At 44.1% G+C, this 19,600-nt stretch overlaps 1 protein-coding gene across 1 annotated transcript; it reads right to left on the bottom strand.

Moving 5' to 3' along the window:
* Positions 1-6,115: 6,115 nt before the first annotated feature.
* On the bottom strand, positions 6,116-14,027 carry ttc22 (tetratricopeptide repeat domain 22). Its single transcript, XM_056277916.1, has 8 exons — positions 13,762-14,027; positions 12,761-13,061; positions 12,124-12,179; positions 11,880-11,995; positions 11,151-11,269; positions 10,257-10,418; positions 8,981-9,133; positions 6,116-6,646 (listed from the first exon to the last, which is right to left on the bottom strand). The coding sequence occupies exons 1-8, from the start codon at positions 14,022-14,024 to the stop codon at positions 6,116-6,118; spliced, it is 1,701 nt and encodes a 566-aa protein (XP_056133891.1). The 5' UTR covers positions 14,025-14,027.
* Between the last annotated feature and the right edge of the window lie 5,573 nt (positions 14,028-19,600).

Here is a 19,600-nt window from a genome sequence, read left to right as displayed (position 1 = left end):
AAAACTAAGAGGCAGAAAAATAAATTCATTTCACACACACACAAACACACACACACACAAACACACACACACACACACAAAAGGGGGGGCATCTGGTTGTCATCTGGGTGAATGGTAGCCATCTTCAAATACTCGATAAAGGGCTTCCAGGTCATGTCAAAGGATTTACTGGGGTTTTTTTAAGTGAAAATCTAATTGTTTCAAGTTTGACGTGAGATAGTAGCTCCTTGAGCCAGCTATTGTGCGAGGGGGGAAGAACATGTTCCCGCTTAAATAACATGAGGCGCCTAGATGGAAAGAGTTGTGAAGGCCAAGCCACACTTTTTTCATCAAAGAGCATTTGCATCCGGATGTGGGGGTTTGGTGACACAGAGACTTGGACTGGGAATAACTGAAATCATGAATCCACTTTAGTCACATTTGTTGACACACCAGGAAATCTTTAGACCTTCTGTCATTTAAAATAGTTCTATTTCATTTCCGCTGAATCCAAGCAGTGTTGAGTTTGACCAGCAGCAGCTCGTTCCATTGGCGTCGTCAGGTCATTGTGCCGGGGCTTAAGCCCCGAACGTTGGAGATTAGCCCCCAATATAATTTTAGATTTAAGCCTATGTGAAGCCCGACAAAAAACGTAATGTGTGCGAATGTCCGATAATGCAGGTCTCTAAACTTACCTCAAATTTACTTTGTTTTCCTTTGCATTGCTTTGTACTAAATAATATGAAAACAGCTTCAAAAAGGCAGAAAATATGGCTTGTTTTTTTTTTTGGATCCATTGAGATGCACAGTACTTTGATTACATTACTGTCATTATGTAGCTATGTTCTAATTGTGACTCATTGTTAGACTGACATTGTTTTGTCTTCTCATGTTCTCATGCGCCATGTTTTCTAATAAAATATATTTTAAAAAAAACGATGTCAATACTTCGTCACATTAAGCCTACCCTGTAAATGGAGGATGTTTTTGGCCAGCCATGATGCACAGTGAAGATACTGCATTATTGACCTTGAGGAACTTGGAGAGCTTTAGAATTTGCACCATCTAAAGTGAACTGATTTTGTTTCAGTTGATTTCGAGAAGCGTTATCCGTTCACCAGAAACACTTGGTTCTCGTCACAACGTGATAAGTGGACCATAAACCGCACCGACCGCGCTCTACTGTAGGTAATACGCTGACCACCTCATACAACCCCACTTCAAAAAATCCGAACTATCCCTTTAAATACAAGATAATGGAAAAATTATTCCAAGTTGGCTTAGGTTTTAATAAACATAGGAAGGTTATGATAGCACTCTGTTTTAGGATTATCAGGGATACATTTTCTGAATGTACATTTATAGGCGTATTGAGTCAGAGCGATGGCTGCCATGATTGAAAAAGCTGCATCTGGTGTCGGGCCTGCTGCACAGCATCTTGCATAAACTCAACTCTGTTCAGCATCTCAACTCAGACTTGATAAGCAAAGCAGTACGTCCAGTATTCCATAACAACAAAACAAAAACATCACAGCGCATCACGCCAGCGTGTGTGAACATTGTCTCTACAATTCATGTCTTAATCACAAATAAACTGCAGTGTAATCCATACATCTATTTATTTATTTATGAACCGCTTCTGAAGGTTGGCAGGCTGTTCCTTTTTTGGCAATGTGGGTGATATAATAGGTTGTACATCAGGATAGGGTTGCCACCTTCAACACACAGAAATAAGGATGTTATGTATTTAGTGCAAATGACAGTTTTGAGTATATAAAGACCCCCAAGCCACGGGGGGGGGGGGGGGCAAAAGCAACACACAAATCAGACTTATTGAACATTGTGACCAATGGTTTTTTTTTATATTCTATAACACAATATAACTTTCATCATGAACATAGACTGTACATATAGAAGCACAGTATTTCTTATAATCTGAAACCGTGGAAAATATGGTCATTACATGTCTTGTGCCAGTCTCTGTCACCAGGGCAACAGTGACACACACGACACACACTAACACACACAAAAATCTACACACCAACACACACAATAACACACAGTCTACACAGACAAACAACACACACAGAAGTCACACACTGACACACAGAAGTCTACACACCGACACACACAGAAGTCTACACACAGACACACACAGACACACAGAAGTCTACACACAAACACACACCGACGCACACAGAAGTCTACACACTGACACACACCGACACACAGAAGTCTACACACAAACACACACCGACGCACACAGAAGTCTACACACCGACACACACAGAAGTCTACACACAGACACACACTGACACACAGAAGTCTACACGCGACACACCAACACACACAGACACACAGAAGTCTACACACTGACACACCGATACACACAGAAGTCTACACATGGACACACAGACACACACAGAAGTCTACACCCAGACACACACCGACACACACAGAAGTCTACACACACACACACACACACACACACACACACACACACACACACACACACACACACACACAAACACAAGTCTACACACTGATGCACACCGACAACAGAAAACAAGTCCCATCACTCCTCTCGGTGCGTTCTTTTTCACCATTTATTCTACACACTTTGTGTTATGTTTTTATTTTTAGCATGATTCAGCAGGGGACGCTACATTCTTTCCTCCAATACGGGATGATTCCGTATTATAAGGAATGAATCGCAACACAACAGCAGGCTCAACGATGTCTTGGTTTCTGCCTCCTTCTGCTGGTCATCTAAATGACATAACACGTGAGAGAAGAGCTCATGAATTGCCCTTTCCATGTACGGTACCTCAAAACAAAAAAAGGGGGCGGGGGGCAGCAAGTCATTTGAAGAACAACATCTTCTCTTCTCTCCAGCCACTGGCGGAAAGCGAGTGACGACAGGCCCAGGTGCAGGAATGGATCGCAGGACCGAGATCAATATCAAATATTGCAAATTGAATCAGAAAAGAATACTACTAATAGAATACTACTAATAATACTCACTCGTTTGACTACGGCTACGGTCACACATGCGCGAAAATAACATTGACGAATATTCGTATCCCGTTCACTTCCATTCTATGTGAGCGAAGGGGCGAATAAAATATTCGCTTCCGGTGGCGGAGGAAATACCCATCAACTTAAACATTTGGTGAACTTTAACCGGCAAATCCACAGCCTCGACCAATAGCAAAGAAGTGTGTGTGGCTGACCCAACTTGGCTGTAATTGGCTGTGAGCCAGGACGGAGGAGACTGATAGTTGCTGTGTCTAACCAGCCGGGATCGTACATTGCCTGTGAAAACTAAAACTGCTCCACAAGAGAGATGCTGCCTAGCTGGCAGTGAGTCGGGAGGCAGGCCGTTGAACGTAAGTAAATGGAAAATGTATTAATAACATCAGTTCATATTTTGCGGTATACAGATATAACTTGTACACCAATGTTCTTCCTCCATATCCATAAAACGTTTATATAACATGTACAAGTGAGACAAGTGACAGTTTTTATTTATCTTTCTCTGGACTTCAGCGTACCTTTTCCTGCTGCAAAACCAACAACCACTCAAACGGACTACAAACCAGCAAACTGACTTCCTGGTGCATCACATCCTGGATTCCCGTGTGCGTCACATCCTGCACTGCCCACATTCAGCGCGACAACGTACGATTTTCGCCTCGGCAGGTGACGGTCATTCATTCGCCGGCATTCGCCCATGTGTGACCGTAGCCTGTTCGGCTGAAAGTCTTGGACTATATATATAGTGCTTTCCAGAGCACTGTCAAACAAACTAAGAGAATATCTTGATATACTTGTTTATATGGACCAAACATACTGTATACAGGACAATGGACAAACTTTCTCTTTTTCGAGATGTAATCGACCTATATAAACTTTATGATCTTGACATTGATATTCTCTCCTTGGATCAAGAAAAAGCATTTGACAGGGTGGACCATGGCTATTTGATTTCAGCACTTAAGGCTGTTGGTTTTGGTGACCATTTTGTATCAGGGTTATTCTACAGTTATTGTACAGTGGTTCTGAGTTTTGGTGAAGGTTGGGGGTGGGTTGAACCAGCCAATCCCTGTGCAGAGGGGGATAAGGCAAGGTTTTCCCATCTCGGGGCAGCTTTACAGTCTGGCTATTGAATCTCTTCTGTGCAGGAAGAGAAGCTGTCTCAGCAGGCTTTCACTGTCAGGAACACAACAAAACCTTTGCGGATGATTTAAATGTGTTTGTCAGGAATCAGGGGGATGTGCAGGAACTACAGGAAAGTCTGGGCCAGGGATGGGCAACATGATCCAGAAAGGGCTAGTGTGGGTGCAAGTCTTAATTCCAACCAAGTAGTTACACACCTGAGTCTACAAATCAAGATCCTTAGCAAAGACTAGAATCAGGTGTGTAACTGCTTGGTTGGAACAAAGACCTGCACCCACACTGGCCCTTGCTGGAACATGTTGCCTATTCCTGGTCTGGGCTTATATCAGAAGGCTTTCATCAGCAAAAGTAAACTGGGTAAAGAATGAGGCCTTACAGGTAGGACAGTGGAGAGAGAGGGCAGCACCCAGTTTGCCTGTAGGTCTGCAGCGGGGGAATGGAGAGATAAAGGTGTTGGGGGTATTTTTAGGCACAGAGAATTATCAGAGGCAGAATTGGGAGGGTGTGCTGGAAAAGGTGTGTGCCAAGTTGTCTAAATGGAAATGGTTGCTACCCCAGCTGTTGTATAGGGGTCAAGTTTTGGTTGCCAATAACTTGGTTGCCTCGATGCTGTGGCATAGACTTGATTGTTCTACCTCCACAAAGTGGCCTGATTGAAGACGTTCAGCGGGCCATAGTGGACTTTTTCTGGTCAGGGCAGCACTGGATCCGAGCCCCTGCCTCATACTTGCCAGTAAGAACGCAAGAAGAAGGAGAACAGGGTCTTCTGGACATTGCCTCTCAATTGATGGTCTTTAGGCTGAAGAACATACAGAGACTGTTTTATCACTGTGGTGTGCGGTAGCTAGACACAGCCAAGCTTATCCTGTGGACAGCTGGTTGTTTGGGGTACAGTAAGCAACTGTTTCTGCTGAGGCTCTGAGACCCTCTCCAAGTCCACAAAACACATGTAGACTGGCTGGTCAAACTCCCATGCCCCCGTCAGCACTTCTGCAAGGGTAAAGAGTTGGTCTGTTGTTCCACAGCCAGGACGGAATCTGCGTTGTTCCTCCTGGATCCAAGGTTCAACAATCGGTTGGAGCCTCCTTTCCAGCACCCTAGAGTAGACTTTCCCCAGGGAGGCTGAGCAGTGTGATGCCCCGATAATTGGAGCACACCCTCCGGTGTTGATTTACAATAAGATTAATGTGTTTGAATATCAGCTGTTGGACTGGGATGTAAACCGAATAAATGTGCTTTTGAAAATCAAATCTCTGTCTCTCATCCACATGCTTTTCTTTTCTTTTCTGTGCACCACTTGTGTGGTTATATCCAGAAGACTTACAGAAGTCACAGAATTTTTTTCTCTTCTTCGCAGCCAATTAAGCTGGATAGAATAAACCCTGAAGGGTGCAGGCATCTGGTGACAATTGGTGAGTGATAAAATAACATTATTTGGCTATGCCACTTTCCCAGCAGTCTTTGGCATCATAATCAAAAGAAATAGCATTATCCATGGAATTTTAAAAGTAATAATGAATTTATTCTATTCTCAGTCGATGATCTTTGATGATGACTTAGGGCCTTAGGCTATGTGGTGACTGTTGGTGAGAAGAAATCATTGGAGAAACCATGCTGTCCGCAATGTACAGGTCCCAGACTATTCCCACATTGTGCAGTATTATATATAATTGGTAATGGCACTTTGTAAAATAAATATTTGAGGCCAGTGCTCAAAAATTAACCTGAAAGTTTGCAGATCCAGGTACAGCAGTATCCCCTTGTGCCCTTGGTAAATCTGCCCCTGTTTCTAGCAGATATGTATTCACATTTCCAAACAATGTGCATTGAGTCACATAGAATATGTATGTCAACTTGTCAGCAAAAAAATAAAATAAAATAAAATACTGTGGTGGGAATTAAACGGAGACCACCTAGAATCTCAAGGGAAGGAAATGGCTGTTAAATGTCCCCTTCGTTACAACGAGAAATACTTTTCCAGCTGTCTCTTCTTAGCCAGCTGTTTGGGTTGGACTGTTTCCAGCAGTCTTCTCACAAGGTCCAGCCTGCCTGTGCCTATCAGAACCCTCGATAACTCTGTGACCTCCGTGGTGTGTGCACGGCACAGACTCCTCAGCTCCACCTGCACCACATCCCTGGTGTACATCTCCTCCGCCCTTTGCACCCACTCCTCGAGCTGGGTGATTACAGAGCCAGGCTCGCCTCCCTGGGTGAACAAAGACAGTAGGGACTCGAGGAGACAGTGCAGGGCCGTTGTGTCTCCACTCCCCGGTCTCTCCAGCTCTATGGCCCGTTTGAAACAGTCTGCTGCATTCTGCTCTTCACCCTTCAGGAGAAGGCAGCGACCCCTTAACACGTGGAGGTCTGGAAGGCTGTCAGCAAGCTCACACTGCAGGGCCCGAGACAGGCTCACCAGGGCATTGTTCACTGCTGCCTCATCCACCAAAAGGCTCTCCTGGAGTGCGTCCACACCCATGTAGTAATACACCTATATAGGAAAGTCATGCTTTGAGGTGATTTGTGAAGATTCCAACAACAAGTATCACACATAGAATTGATAGAGCACATTGATTTTGTATGGATGCTGCTGTTCTGTGCCTCTTTTACTGTTTGCCCAGAAAATGTTCACTTTGACTTACTTGTTCATCACCACCATGGACATAATACTGGACAAAATGAAAACATTTAATTTGAAAGGGGGAAAAAAGGAAATAATAAAAAGCCTATCTACAGGGAAGAACGTGTTCCATGTTCGTCCTACAGGTTTTCAGAAAATGAGGTGTAGAAGAACAGGAGTGTCCATATCGACAGGTGCATTTGGAAAAAGACTTGGATAAGTTACTGAAAAAGTGAGATTTTATATTTTACTACAAATATTTTCAACAATATGTTTAACTTGGCCGACAGAAAAGGCTTGAATGCTTCAGAAAGCTCATCAGATTGGCAAATTTTGGCAGGAAACCTTGCCCAACCCAATTCAAAAGTGTGGCAAAGTGCACAAAACAAGTTTTCCAGGAATTGGGATAAATGGTTGGATCGTGTTACTGTGGTGAGAGAAGACATGCAGGTGAGTGGTGTGACAGACGAAGATGCAGAAGACAGGAAGAAATGGAAACGGATGATCCGCTGTGGCGACCCTTAATGGGAGCAGCAAAAAGTAGTAGTAGTAGGTTAGATCCTGTTACTTTCAGTGCGGGAGTTGCCCCAGGCCTCCACGGGGTTTTCGCCCCTTTGAGCTGCTGTTTGGCAGAATGGCAAGAGGTGTGTTGGACCTGATTAAAGAAAGCTGTCCAAGCACTAGTAAAAACTAGGTACAGTACATCCTGGACCTGAGGACAAAACTACATGCACTTATCATGGGAGAATTTGCTCCAGGCCCAGGAATGTCAACAGCGTCTGTATAACAGAGGAGAGTGACTGTGTCAATATGCACCGGGAGAAAAAGTCCTTGTATTACTTCCAATGTCCAGCTCCAAATTCATCATCATCATCGGCGGTCACTCGGGGTCAAGTATGATGGTCCTCCTTGTGGATCTTCAGGTGGGCATAGAGGCCGATCCTGGAGCCGCATAATGGGAGGAAGCCTGCATGTGACAGCTTTTTATGTGGAGAGGCTGATGGGCCTGCAGCCACCATATGGTCCTTGGCAGGGGATGGCCAGAGTCCATGGCATGGAGAACCAAGACGATTGGGGACCACCCTCTGTTGCAGCCTTCGTCCGCCTTCACTGCCATGGTGACCTGAAGGCATCTTCTGCCAGTTCCACCATTGAGGTAGTTGGATTGCACTTTGTCTGGCAATTCCCCCTTCACCTATCTGCCTTGGATGACCCTACCAGGAGCCAAGCTCTGAACGTTACAGCTCTTGGGATCATTAGCACACACAAGCTTCTCCACCACAGCAAGGTGGTGATCTAGGAGAAAAAGCTCCAACTTACTAGCCAGGTGGCAAGGACCCTTCATTGTCACATGATGAGTGGGGGATGCTGACTAGGAAGTTGTGCGTAATAACAGGGGAGGTGTAACACAGATTTACAACCTCAATCTCCTAAAAGCATGTAGAAAGGCAGTCCCGGTTACTCTGGCTATGATGGTATCAGGGGGTTAACTTCGGCTGCAAGCGGAGAGGGAGGGGTTGCAGGAGAGCAGATGTGATAGTGAGGCTGACTGATCAGCCTCAGTTGTGTCAACTAGCAGCGTCTGTCAATATTCTGCAGTGAAGCTGGGTCCAGCTGATTGACTGACATACATACGTATGCACGCAAGCAAGCACAGGAAGGACAGAGACAGAGAGAAAGGAGTCTCCCAAGCTGCTGAGCACTGGCTAGTACAGTGGGAGAAGACATTTAAACGCTGTAAGCGGAAGCGCAAATAAAAGAGCCTGTGGTTTGCCAAACCTGTGTCCATCCTCCATCTCTAGACCCTCCCATGGCACGAGCTTTGGCACAGCCTGCAATTCCAGAAACTGCTGATATGGATTTGTAATCTTTTTTGAATAGTTGTGAATGGAGATAGTTTTCTGGTAAGGAACCACAAGAGGACGTACGTAGGTTTTCACTTTCCCTCCCGACTAGCACAAACTTGATCTTATAAGTTTATGTTTAACAGCTATGAAATCCCCGCCTGCCGCCCAATGACTACTGGGATAGGCTCCAGCTTCCCCGCGACCCTGACAGCAGGATAAACAGTTTGGATAATGGATGGATGGATGGATAATGGACTATGAAATCAGTCACTGGGTCACTGGACAGCTGTGGTGGTGTAGTGGAAAACACTGACTGTTCTTTTGCAATTTTATTGGGGTCACTAACAAATACATTTACCTGTGCCAGTTCCAGGTGAGTGCGTAGACATGGATGTATAGTCAGGACCTTTTCAAGGTCTTTTCTTGCTTCGATCAGGTTCTTTCTGTCTGGGATTCCACCCTGACCCTGTTTTGCCCTCTTCAGGTACTTTACATAGCCCATCATGCTGATCTGAAAATAACATTAATTATCAGATCAGCTGTTTATCTAAAAAGAAATGATTTATTGATGTATCATTTAACTTAGAAGAAATGGCACATTTATACTACAGGCATCAAATTATCATTATTTTAAATATATTTGCACAGTTGTATTCACAAAGTATTAAGTGAATACAAAATAATTCTACCATTTCCTATATACAACCAGCTACCACTACAGCCTAAAACAACAGTGGCATATTGCCTCTATTACCATATATGGAGCTCATTTGAGATGAATGAGTCAATGCTGTTTAAATTTATTTAGTTTCATGTAAGCTGAGAATGTAGAACATAAACTTGAATTACTTTTTGCAAAGATCTGATTACTGTCTGGGTAATTCTTTGCTGGCAGCCATACCAACATGTACCCTGTCTCTGCCAAATTAAAAAGGCTAAGCGGGTATGGGCTTGGCTAGTACTTGGATGGGAGATCTCCCGGGAAAATGAGTTGCTGCTGGAAGTGGTGTTGGTGAGCAGTAGGGGACAGTCCTCCTTCTGATCCTAAACCCCCCCCCCAAAAAAAACCCCCAGTGCAGTGACAGGGACACTGTACTGTAGGAGATGCTGTCCTTCGGATGAGATGTTAAACCCGAGGTCCTGACTCACTGTGGTCATTAAAGATCCCATGGCACTTATTGTAAAGAGTAGGGGGTTCCCTGGTGTCCTGGAAAAAATTCCCAACCTGGCTCTGTCCATCTGGCCACCTAATCATCCCTCTGTGTACTTCGCTCAAGAATTCCTCCCTCTCCAATTGTGTAGTGGGCATTCTGGGGCAAAATGGCTGCCATGCATCACTCAGGTGGGTGCTACACATTGGTGGTGGTTGAGGTGAGTTTCAGCCCTTCACTGTAAAGCACTCTGAGTGTCTTGATAAAGCGCTATATAAATGTAATCCATTATTATTATTACTATTGAGTAAGTAGTTGATGTTTGATGTGACAGAAGTATTTCCCTGAACTTCCAAATCCTGTCCATACTTTACTCAACCCCAAGTAGCTTGAACTGAGTTTAGGATTTCAAGTAGTAATTGATTCAAGTCTTGACAGGTTGATGATTTTGGCATCGGCTTGAAATAGTTCATGCTGTAGTACCTTGGCCCGTGTGCAGTAGGCCTGCCAGTTGAGGTCTGGATCTGGGAGCACATTGAGAGCCATGTTGCAGATCCCTGTGGCCATCTCATGTTTGCCCAGCAGAAAGAATACTTTAGCCAGGAGATTCAGGATGAATGCATCATTACTGGCTAGCTCTATGGCCTGCAGAAAAAAATCATTACACTGTAGGTTATAGTAAAACGAAATACAGTTGAAGCCAATACAAAAGTCATCCATCATTTCTCCATGCTGCATTAGTGCCCCTTATCTAATTAAGTAGAAGTAAATTTGTATATTTTGATACAAATGACTGGCAATATCATAACTTGTGCCTCTATACTGTTACTGTAACAAGGAAATTTCCACTGGCAACAAACTTTCCAACACTCTTCTTATGGGACAAGCATCAGTGAAAGAAGTAGATGGTTGCACAAAGAGCATATGGAAGAAAAAGTTGTCATTTCCCTGATAGCTAGATAGGTGTATAGGTACATAACTGACAATGCATGATCAATGAAATATACAAGTCACATTTCAACTCTACCACAACAGTGCAAGGAATGGCAATTCAGTGTAATGTGTCGTAAATATCATCACCACAACACAAGCACACGATTTGAATCTAACTAACTGCAGGTTTCAGACAGTAGATCTTTATCATTAAGATGGTATTTCTTGCACTGTGGGTTGAGACCTGAAATGGATCTTGGACCTGATTATGGTTCCTAAATAGTAAGGATACTAACATATTTAAATGGGCCAGGGTCTTAAGGTGAGGTTATACTGACAAGAATTCATGAAGGTTAACATAAAACGCAGTCTGCTTCTTGCAATAAAAATCAAATGAGCATCCTAAATTCCCTAAATGTTGAATAAATATGTGGGATAACTTACAGTGCCATAGCAGGACAAGGGGTCAGAGCCTGAGTAGCCACAGTCATGTACAGACATGGGAACAGTGGAAAATTCCTCCTTCCTCTCTAACATGATGCCAACATAACACCAGGCTAGAGCTGTGGGAAAAAAACATTTGGTACATCAGAATATTTCTGGGGCATATGCAAATGTTTTATTGAATAGACTGAAATAACTTGTTTGGGTTCTAATTTAAGTATCATGTTGTGCCCTACTAGAGGGGACCCCTGCCTGACCCCTCATCAAAAGCATTTCACTGTCAGAATGACTGTTATTTTGCACACAAGACAAAGAATGACTTTGAACTTTGAAATCCATCCATTATCCGAACCGCTTATCCTGCTCTCAGGGCCGCAGGGATGCTGGAGCCTCTTTTTAAAATGTCATTAGCAACTATGTAAATAGTTCCCCCATCACATTCTTCTGGTGTAATTCCCAATGGCAAGTTCCCGTCTCTGACAAGTGCAGTACTCAATCTGTCACCAACCATTCTAGTCTTACTCATTCATTGCTTACCATATATACACTGATGAAGGCTGAACAGATTGGTAATAAAAGAACTGAGAAGACTGAGGAAGAGTTGCGTTGGTCTAAGTGTGCCATACTTGAACAAAAAACTTGAGCTCTAGCAGTTAAGCCGACCACTAACTGGAAGGGGTAAATATATTATTACATACCATACAAATATAAAAACAACCAGAATGATACCTTTGTATTGTGTCTTCTCTGACTTTAGTGTTTCTGTGAGAAGCCGCAACCCATTATTGTAGTGAGAGAGTCTGGAATATTCAGAGTCTGCATTGGTCTTTACTATGTCATCTAGCCTGTAAGGGAAAAAAATGGCTGCTTAATAACAGCACATAAGTATGCACAAATGAGCACATCCATTGAATTAAATGGAGTAATGCGGTGGTATTTCTTTATCAAATGTCTTGTAATGTCAGTATTGTACCTTATATAGATTGTTGCCATTTTAAAACACCAGCTTCTTCTTTCCTCCACTGGTATCTGAAAAAAAGTAGTGTTTTCTTGTATATTGTGAATAAAATGGGTGGAATTATCCAGGGGAATAGGATAGATCTTATCATGCTGAAGTGCTAGGTAAGTAGAACTACTTGGTTTCTCATTGCTTGAACATCTTCATCACACCCATATTAAATGCAGGCAAATGACGACAGTCTTGCCTACCTTTAATATAAGCAGACAAGGACTACCAGACAAATAAAATTCATTCCATATCCATGTTATGGTGACCCCATACCCTTCAACTGATATTCTATTGCTGATCAGGTGTTACAACTAAATGGGCAAAGTATAGCTTCAGTATCATCTTAAATCATCAAGTTGATGTGGTCATGTGACCCAACAATGAGTCCAGGATCAAGGTTGGCATGCATGATGCAAGAGACAAGTGTTCATGTGGGGTCATCTGTGAGTTACACAGTGGTATCATTGGCCGTATTGACTAAGCAGTGAGTCTTGATCCACAATCCACTTTACACTTGCATGATTTTTACATTTTCAGGGTTTAGCTGCCACTCTAAACCAGGACAGCTCTCATGCTGATTCAGGACTCATTTCCCTCTTACCAGCTCTCCTCCATAGTCCAGAGCTCTGTTGTACAGTGTCAATGCTGCACTTAGTCTCTCTCTCAGGTCCTCCCCTTTTTCCAGCTCCACGTCGTAGGGGTGAGCATAGGCCTGTTCTGCTAGGCACCTGGCTGCTAGAAACCTGGACTCTTCCTGATAGGCCTCCCCAGCCTCCAAGCCCATGAGTTGAGACACCTTCTCCACACACTCCCCTGCCTCCAGCTCTCTCCCCAGTTTATCATAAACATAGCCCAGGTTGGCCCAGGCATTCAGGTTTCCAGGGTCCTCTTTACAAATGCCCCTGAAAGGCCATCGCACACACACACAAACACACACACAACATGTTGAGGCAATTTTGATCATCACAATTGTAACAGTACCAGATTATGAAGGATGTCATTCCAGTTTATCTACTTGACAAAAAAGAACTGCAGTCTCTTGATAGACATTCTGGTGAAATAGAAATAACTCGTTTTCATAAATGTTATTCTCTTTAAAGATAGATATCAAACAAAGACAGTTATTCAAAAAATATTTTGTGTCAGTAGTCAATTTGCTATACGGGATTGCTTTTACCAGTGTATTTGACGATTTCAGGTGGTTGATTTTTCTCTGACTCAACTTCTTGCCGAGTAAACAAGCCTGCTGTGTCACATTCCTTGCAGTTTGTTGCACAATAGGTCGGAGTCTAAGCATGTATCTGGCTGTACTGATTTTGTACTTTTTTTTGCTCCTTTTTAATATACATTGAATACAAGCGGGCTCTGGGTTTGCTAAAAGAGACAGATGTTGTCCCATGAAAGCAAAAGCTCGATACTGTTCATGCACTTACCACATTACTCCTCTGGCAAGAGTGCTGCCCTATCATGGAAAGGGTATTAGTGGTTGAAATTCTGGTAAAATTACCGATATAAAATCCCTAAAAGTAGCCTAAACATCTAGTTTGCTTGTCTGGGCATCGCTATCTTCACTGCCTAAAAAAGGAGTCAATGCATTGTCACCTGAATATTTCCTCAGCAGTTTCCAGTTTGTCAAGGTGGAAGGCGAGGAAACCCAGAAGATTGCGCACGGCGTACTGCGTGTATCCAGCCTCGGCCTCCAGCTCGGCCCATAGGCTGTCCTGCTTCAGGTGGGTGTCCCGGCGCCTCAGCTCCACAGGCTCCACAGGCTCACAGTTGAGGTGGAGATCCAAGTGGAAGTGACCCGGGATGTATGCCAGATCCTCCATGAGAGCCTCAATGTCCTCCATGCTGCTACTCTCCATGACTACCACCTCCTCCCCTTTTGGTGTTATCCATTAAGAACGGAAGAAAATAAAAGAAAGTGTTGAGATCTTACATATATATAAGAACTAGCCTCTGTAGGGTTTCAGTTGTGCATATATTTTGTTCAAACTCTATCTGTGGCTCTGTCTAGACAAGTCTTGTTTCTTTTACTGCCACACAGCTAGACTGGATATACAAGTTTACCAGTAGAGGTTTTTAAAACACTCAGTACAAGCGCCACATACAAACAACATGCAAACAAAACAGAAGGATGAAACATACGGTACAAATAACAGCAAATACCTACTCTTTCTCTGCTTTTAGTCCAGTCAAGTGTTTTAACTCATCCACGCAGGACTTAACTGACAGTCCACCAGACAGAAGGCTGTTGTCATCCAGGTGCAGACAAGTAAAACAGGTCAGACAAGGGAGCGACTGGGGGGGGGGGGGACACTGTTATGTGGACAACAGTGTATATGCTGGTATTGTATTTTTCTACTTTTCGTCCCTCATTTCGCTCTTGAATACTCTGCAAGGTGCTGTAAAGGGGGAGTTAAGATCACAATTGCATTGAACCTGTGCCTTAACTAAGTTGTTTTTTTTTTAATGTGTCCTTGACCTTCATTACAAGCAAAGCTACAGATAAACCTTAAAATCTGTTTTGACATAATGATATTATTATGGTCCAACCTTGCAATGATGGACCTTACGTTGTCCCCCTCTACTTACCCCCTCCCCCTTTTTTCCTTTTCTTTCTTTTTCTTTTTTAGAAGATGACAACATTAGCATGTGATTCATCAGGCTGGGTCCCACTGATAAAAAACAGATGCAATAGACGACAAAGGATGACGCCAGTTGAGGAACAGCTCCACAGACAGGGAAAACACAAGAGAAATCTTAGGAAAAGCATTCCAGGACAGACAGGTGTGTAAAAGTTCCCGAGTGATCAAAATAGACAATGCCATAACGGGTTCGGAAATAAAACACTTGTAAAAAGCACTTAATGACTACTTAGTGGTAATAAAACAATGCAAAATAGATGCAATGCTGGGTTTGCATGGTAAACAGAAGTACATGGAAAGCGCTATAAAAAATGCAACTTGATTGATGAGTGACTGATTGATGAAGTCTCCTCTCCAAACATCCATCCCATCCATCCATTATCTGAACTGCTTATCCTGCTCTCAGGGTCGTGGGGATGCTGCAGCCTATTCCAACAGTCATTAGGCTGCAGGCGGGGAGACACCCTGGACAGGCCGCCAGGCCAACGCAGGGCTGGCTCACAGACACAAACACACACACCCATTCATACCTAGGGACAATTTAGTGTGGCCAATTCACCTGACCTACATGTCTTTGGACTGTGGGAGGAAACCGGAGCCCCCGGAGGAAACCCATGCAGTCACGGGGAGAATATGCAAACTCCACACAGAGGACGACCCGGGATGACCCACCAAGGTGGGACTACCCTGGGGCTCGAACCCAGGACCTTCTTGCTGTGAGGTGACCGTGCTAACCACTGCGCCACTGTGCCGCTCTTCCTCTCCAAACACCACCACAGAATCACCAGTCCAACAGCACAGATCTCTGGGAAAAGAATTAATTCTCATACACACAGCAGATAGACCCGGACTCATCGCTCACACGGACACAGAGAGATAGAGTGCAAAGTGAGAACGAGCGCTATCTCAAACAGAAACACATTCATTCTCCTTGTCTGAAAATGTAATTCATTCATTCATTCATTCATTCATTCATTCATTCATTCATTCATCTTCAGCCGCTTCTCCAGGGTGGGGTCGCGGTGGCAGCAAGCTAAGTATGCACTCCAGACGTCTCTCTCCCCAGCAACGCCCTCCAGCACCTCCTGGGGGATCTCAAGGCGTTCCCAGGCCAGATTGGACATGTAGTCCCTCCAGCGAGTTCTGGGTCTACTCCTGGGTCTCCTCCCAGTTGGCCGTGCCCAGTAAACCTCCAAAGGAAGGCACCCAGGAGGCATCCTAATCAGATGCCCGAACCACCTCAACTGGCTCCTTTCGATGCGAAGGAGCAGCGGCTCTACTCCGAGCTCCCTCCGGATGTCTGAGCTCCTCACCCTATCTCTAAGGCTGAGCCCAGACACCCTACGGAGGAAACTCATTTCAGCTGCTTGTATCTGCGATCTCACCCTTTCAGTCACTACCCAAAGCTCATGACCATAGGTGAGGGTTGGAACGAAGATTGACTGGTAAATTGGGAGCTTTGCCTTCCGACTCAGTTCCCTCTTCACTTGTTCACGAGTGTTTGAAAATGTCATTCAAATCTAACTTTTGCGGATTATGAATTGTTTGTGCAGCAGCGTGCTTGGTTTCGAATAAAAACAGGAAGGCCTGTGGCCGTCTGGGTAGCGCAGCGGTCTATTTGGTCTATTCCGTTGCCTACCAACATGGGGATCACCAGTTCGAATCCCCGTGTTACCTCCGGCTTGGTCGGGCATCCCTACAGACACAAATGGCCGTGTCTGCGGGTGAGAAGCCGGATCTGGGTATGTGTCCTGGTCGCTGCACTAGCGCCTCCTCTGGTCAGTCGGGGCGCCTGTTCGGGGGGGGGGGGGGGGGAGGAATAGCGTGATCCTCCCACGCGCTATGTCCCCCTGGTGAAACTCCTCACTGTCAGGTGAAAAGAAGCGGCTGGCGACTCCACATGTATCGGAGGAGGCATGTAGTAGTCTGCAGCAGAGGTGGGCAACCCGGCTTCAGAAAGTAAAATTCCTGCCACATATTTGTTCCACCCGTCCACTACACCAGCTGAATTTAATTAGCGCAACTCTTCAGCCAGGCGATCGCCATGAAATCACCTTGTTAAGTGAATGGCTAGAACAAATACATGGTAGGACTTTTACTTTCTGAAGCCGGGGTGTCTGCCTCTGGTCCGCAGCCCTCCCCGGATCAGCAGAGGGGGTGGAGCAGCGACCAGGATGACTTGGAGGGGCGGGGTAATTGACCGGATACAATTGGGAAGAAAAAAAAGGGGGGGGGGATAAGAAGGCTGTATGTGCAAACACTTAGATCAGGTATGCAGATATACTCCAAAGGCTGAGTAAACAATCAGCCATTTTCAGTTTAGTGAATTGTTACTTACCCTTGACGATTATCTCTGCAAGTGATCGCCTTCTTACAGGTCATTATTTTAAATGCTATGTTCCTTACAGTCAGGCATGCCCTTACTTTCTCTGTAGTCACAGTGCCCTTTCCACCATGTCTGTTCCTCATAAATAAATGGTTAGGTGCTTATGGCAGTACATCGTTTGTCAGCTTGACCCCAAAAAAGGCACAAATAAAATCCCTTCACTAACGCATGTAAATTTCTTTTTTGCTGTATTTTCTAATTGCAAAACCAAATCAGTGGGGTTTTTTTCTAAAAAAAAAAAAACTAGATGAGAAAGCTGCATCTGCACTGACAAACTTTAACATGCATGCAAATGCATGTGAAAACCCAACAAAGACTGGAAACTTGTTGAAATGTCACATGGTGTTTGTGCCTTAGCTAGCTAGATAAGAAACAGATTCACCTCTGTCCAATCTTAAATCCTAATTTTAATGGAGCCATAATAGTCTATAAATTCACAGTACATAGAATCAGTTCATCTGGACACAACGTTTATTGCTAGAAACGTTTCATCACTCACCTAAGTGACCTCTTCAGTCTCAACTGACTGCAGGTACCCCCACCCTTACAAATAATACAGTGGCATAACGACCGAAACCAACGACTGGTTTTCTGTGTATATTACAGTGACGATTAACAAGAGTTACAGTGGCAATGTGTGCTGTTCACAGAGGACTGGAGATGGTTATCATCACAGCATTAGATGGTGACAGATGTACCCTGAGCCCACCCCCCTCAGTTCAGGGATGGTTATGCAACTGTATTTTTTATAAGGGTGGGGGTACCTGCAGTCAGTTGAGACTGGAGGTGTCACTTAGATGAGTGATGAAATATTTCTCTCAATAACTCAGTAATCATTGTGTCCAGATGAACTGATTCAACTTTCTGTGATTTCTTTTTCCTTACCTGTATTTGAGCACACATAAAGACAATCTATAAAATCACAATTATCTGGATCGATACATAAGGCAACATTTATTTCCTGGTGCTGCCACAGGCAGTCACTTTGGTTGTGCATACTTAAAGCCAAAGTCTTACTACTGGAGGATCAATACTATATTTTTTACGTCAATACCAATTTCAGGGTGTTGTAGTCACAGTCATACCTAGGCCCAATTATGACTCAATCTACATTTTTTTGGACTCCAAACACACAGTCACCATGCTGCCCCAGAATAGGATGGAATTAAAATCATTCTTAAAGTGTTTCCACATCAGGTTTACTGTTGGTGCTTTGCTGTTTTTGCAATTCACGGGATAGTTATTATTTTCCTCCTCATGTCCTTGACAGCAAGCCTGCAATCTTCCAGCAGAGGGCAAACGTGCATTATGATAAACCACATTGAGTGGACAAAAAAAACATCCATCCATCCATCCATCCATCCATCCATCCATCCATTATCTGAACCACCTATCCTGCTCTCAGGGTCGCGGGGATGCTGGAGCCTATCCCAGCAGTTTGGGCGGCAGGCGGAGAGACACCCTGGACAGGCCGCCAGGCCATCACACAGGGCCGACATACACACACACACACACACACACACACACACACACACACACACACACACACACACACACACACACACACATACACATACACATACACACACACACACACACACACACACACACATTCATACCTAGGGACAACTTAGTATGGCCGATTCACCTGACCAACATGTCTTTGGACTGTGGGAGGAAACCGAAGCCCCCGGAGGAAACCCACGGAGACACGGGGAGAACATGCAGACTCCACACAGAGGACGACCCGGACAACCCCCAAGGTGGTACTACCTGGGGGCTCGAACCCAGGACCTTCTTGCTGTGAGTTGACCAGGCTAACCACTGCACCACCGTGCCACCCACAAAAAACTGTATCATAGAAATTAATAGGTTTTTGCATCTTATGAATGAAGAATTATGAAAACAAAAATCTACCTATTACTTTTAAATCTTTATTTCTCAAGGCAATCGGTCTGTTCAGGAGACTTTTTTGTCATAAGAGTCACATTTCACAATAAATGTCTTGATGCATGCTCAATAATCCAGTTAAGAAAATCAAAGAAGGTTGAATCAGTTCATCTGGATACAATGTTTATTGACAGCTACGTTTCATCACTCAACTAGATGTCACTTAGTTGAGTAATAAAATGTATCTGTCAATAAACGTTGTATCCAGATGAACTGATTCAACCTTCTTTGGATTTCACAATAAAGTTGCACAGCCTCATATAAGTCACTCAATATGTCTGTGTGTAAATGTCATTTAATAGGCGCCCTCTCATAAACCATACTGATTTGAATTGGTCACTTTCATTCCATCCCAGAGCCTCCTAACTGTGCTGATGTTTACGCTCATTCTTCAGCCCAACTCTCCAGATACACCAAGTTGAGATGTAAGGGCTTAATTAATTTCTTATATGTATAT

This window comes from Lampris incognitus, chromosome 3 (genome assembly GCF_029633865.1).
Source record: "Lampris incognitus isolate fLamInc1 chromosome 3, fLamInc1.hap2, whole genome shotgun sequence".
NCBI classification, from domain to species: domain Eukaryota; kingdom Metazoa; phylum Chordata; class Actinopteri; order Lampriformes; family Lampridae; genus Lampris; species Lampris incognitus.
Note: the sequence above shows the minus strand (reverse complement) of the source record. Positions and strands in the feature narration are given on the sequence as shown.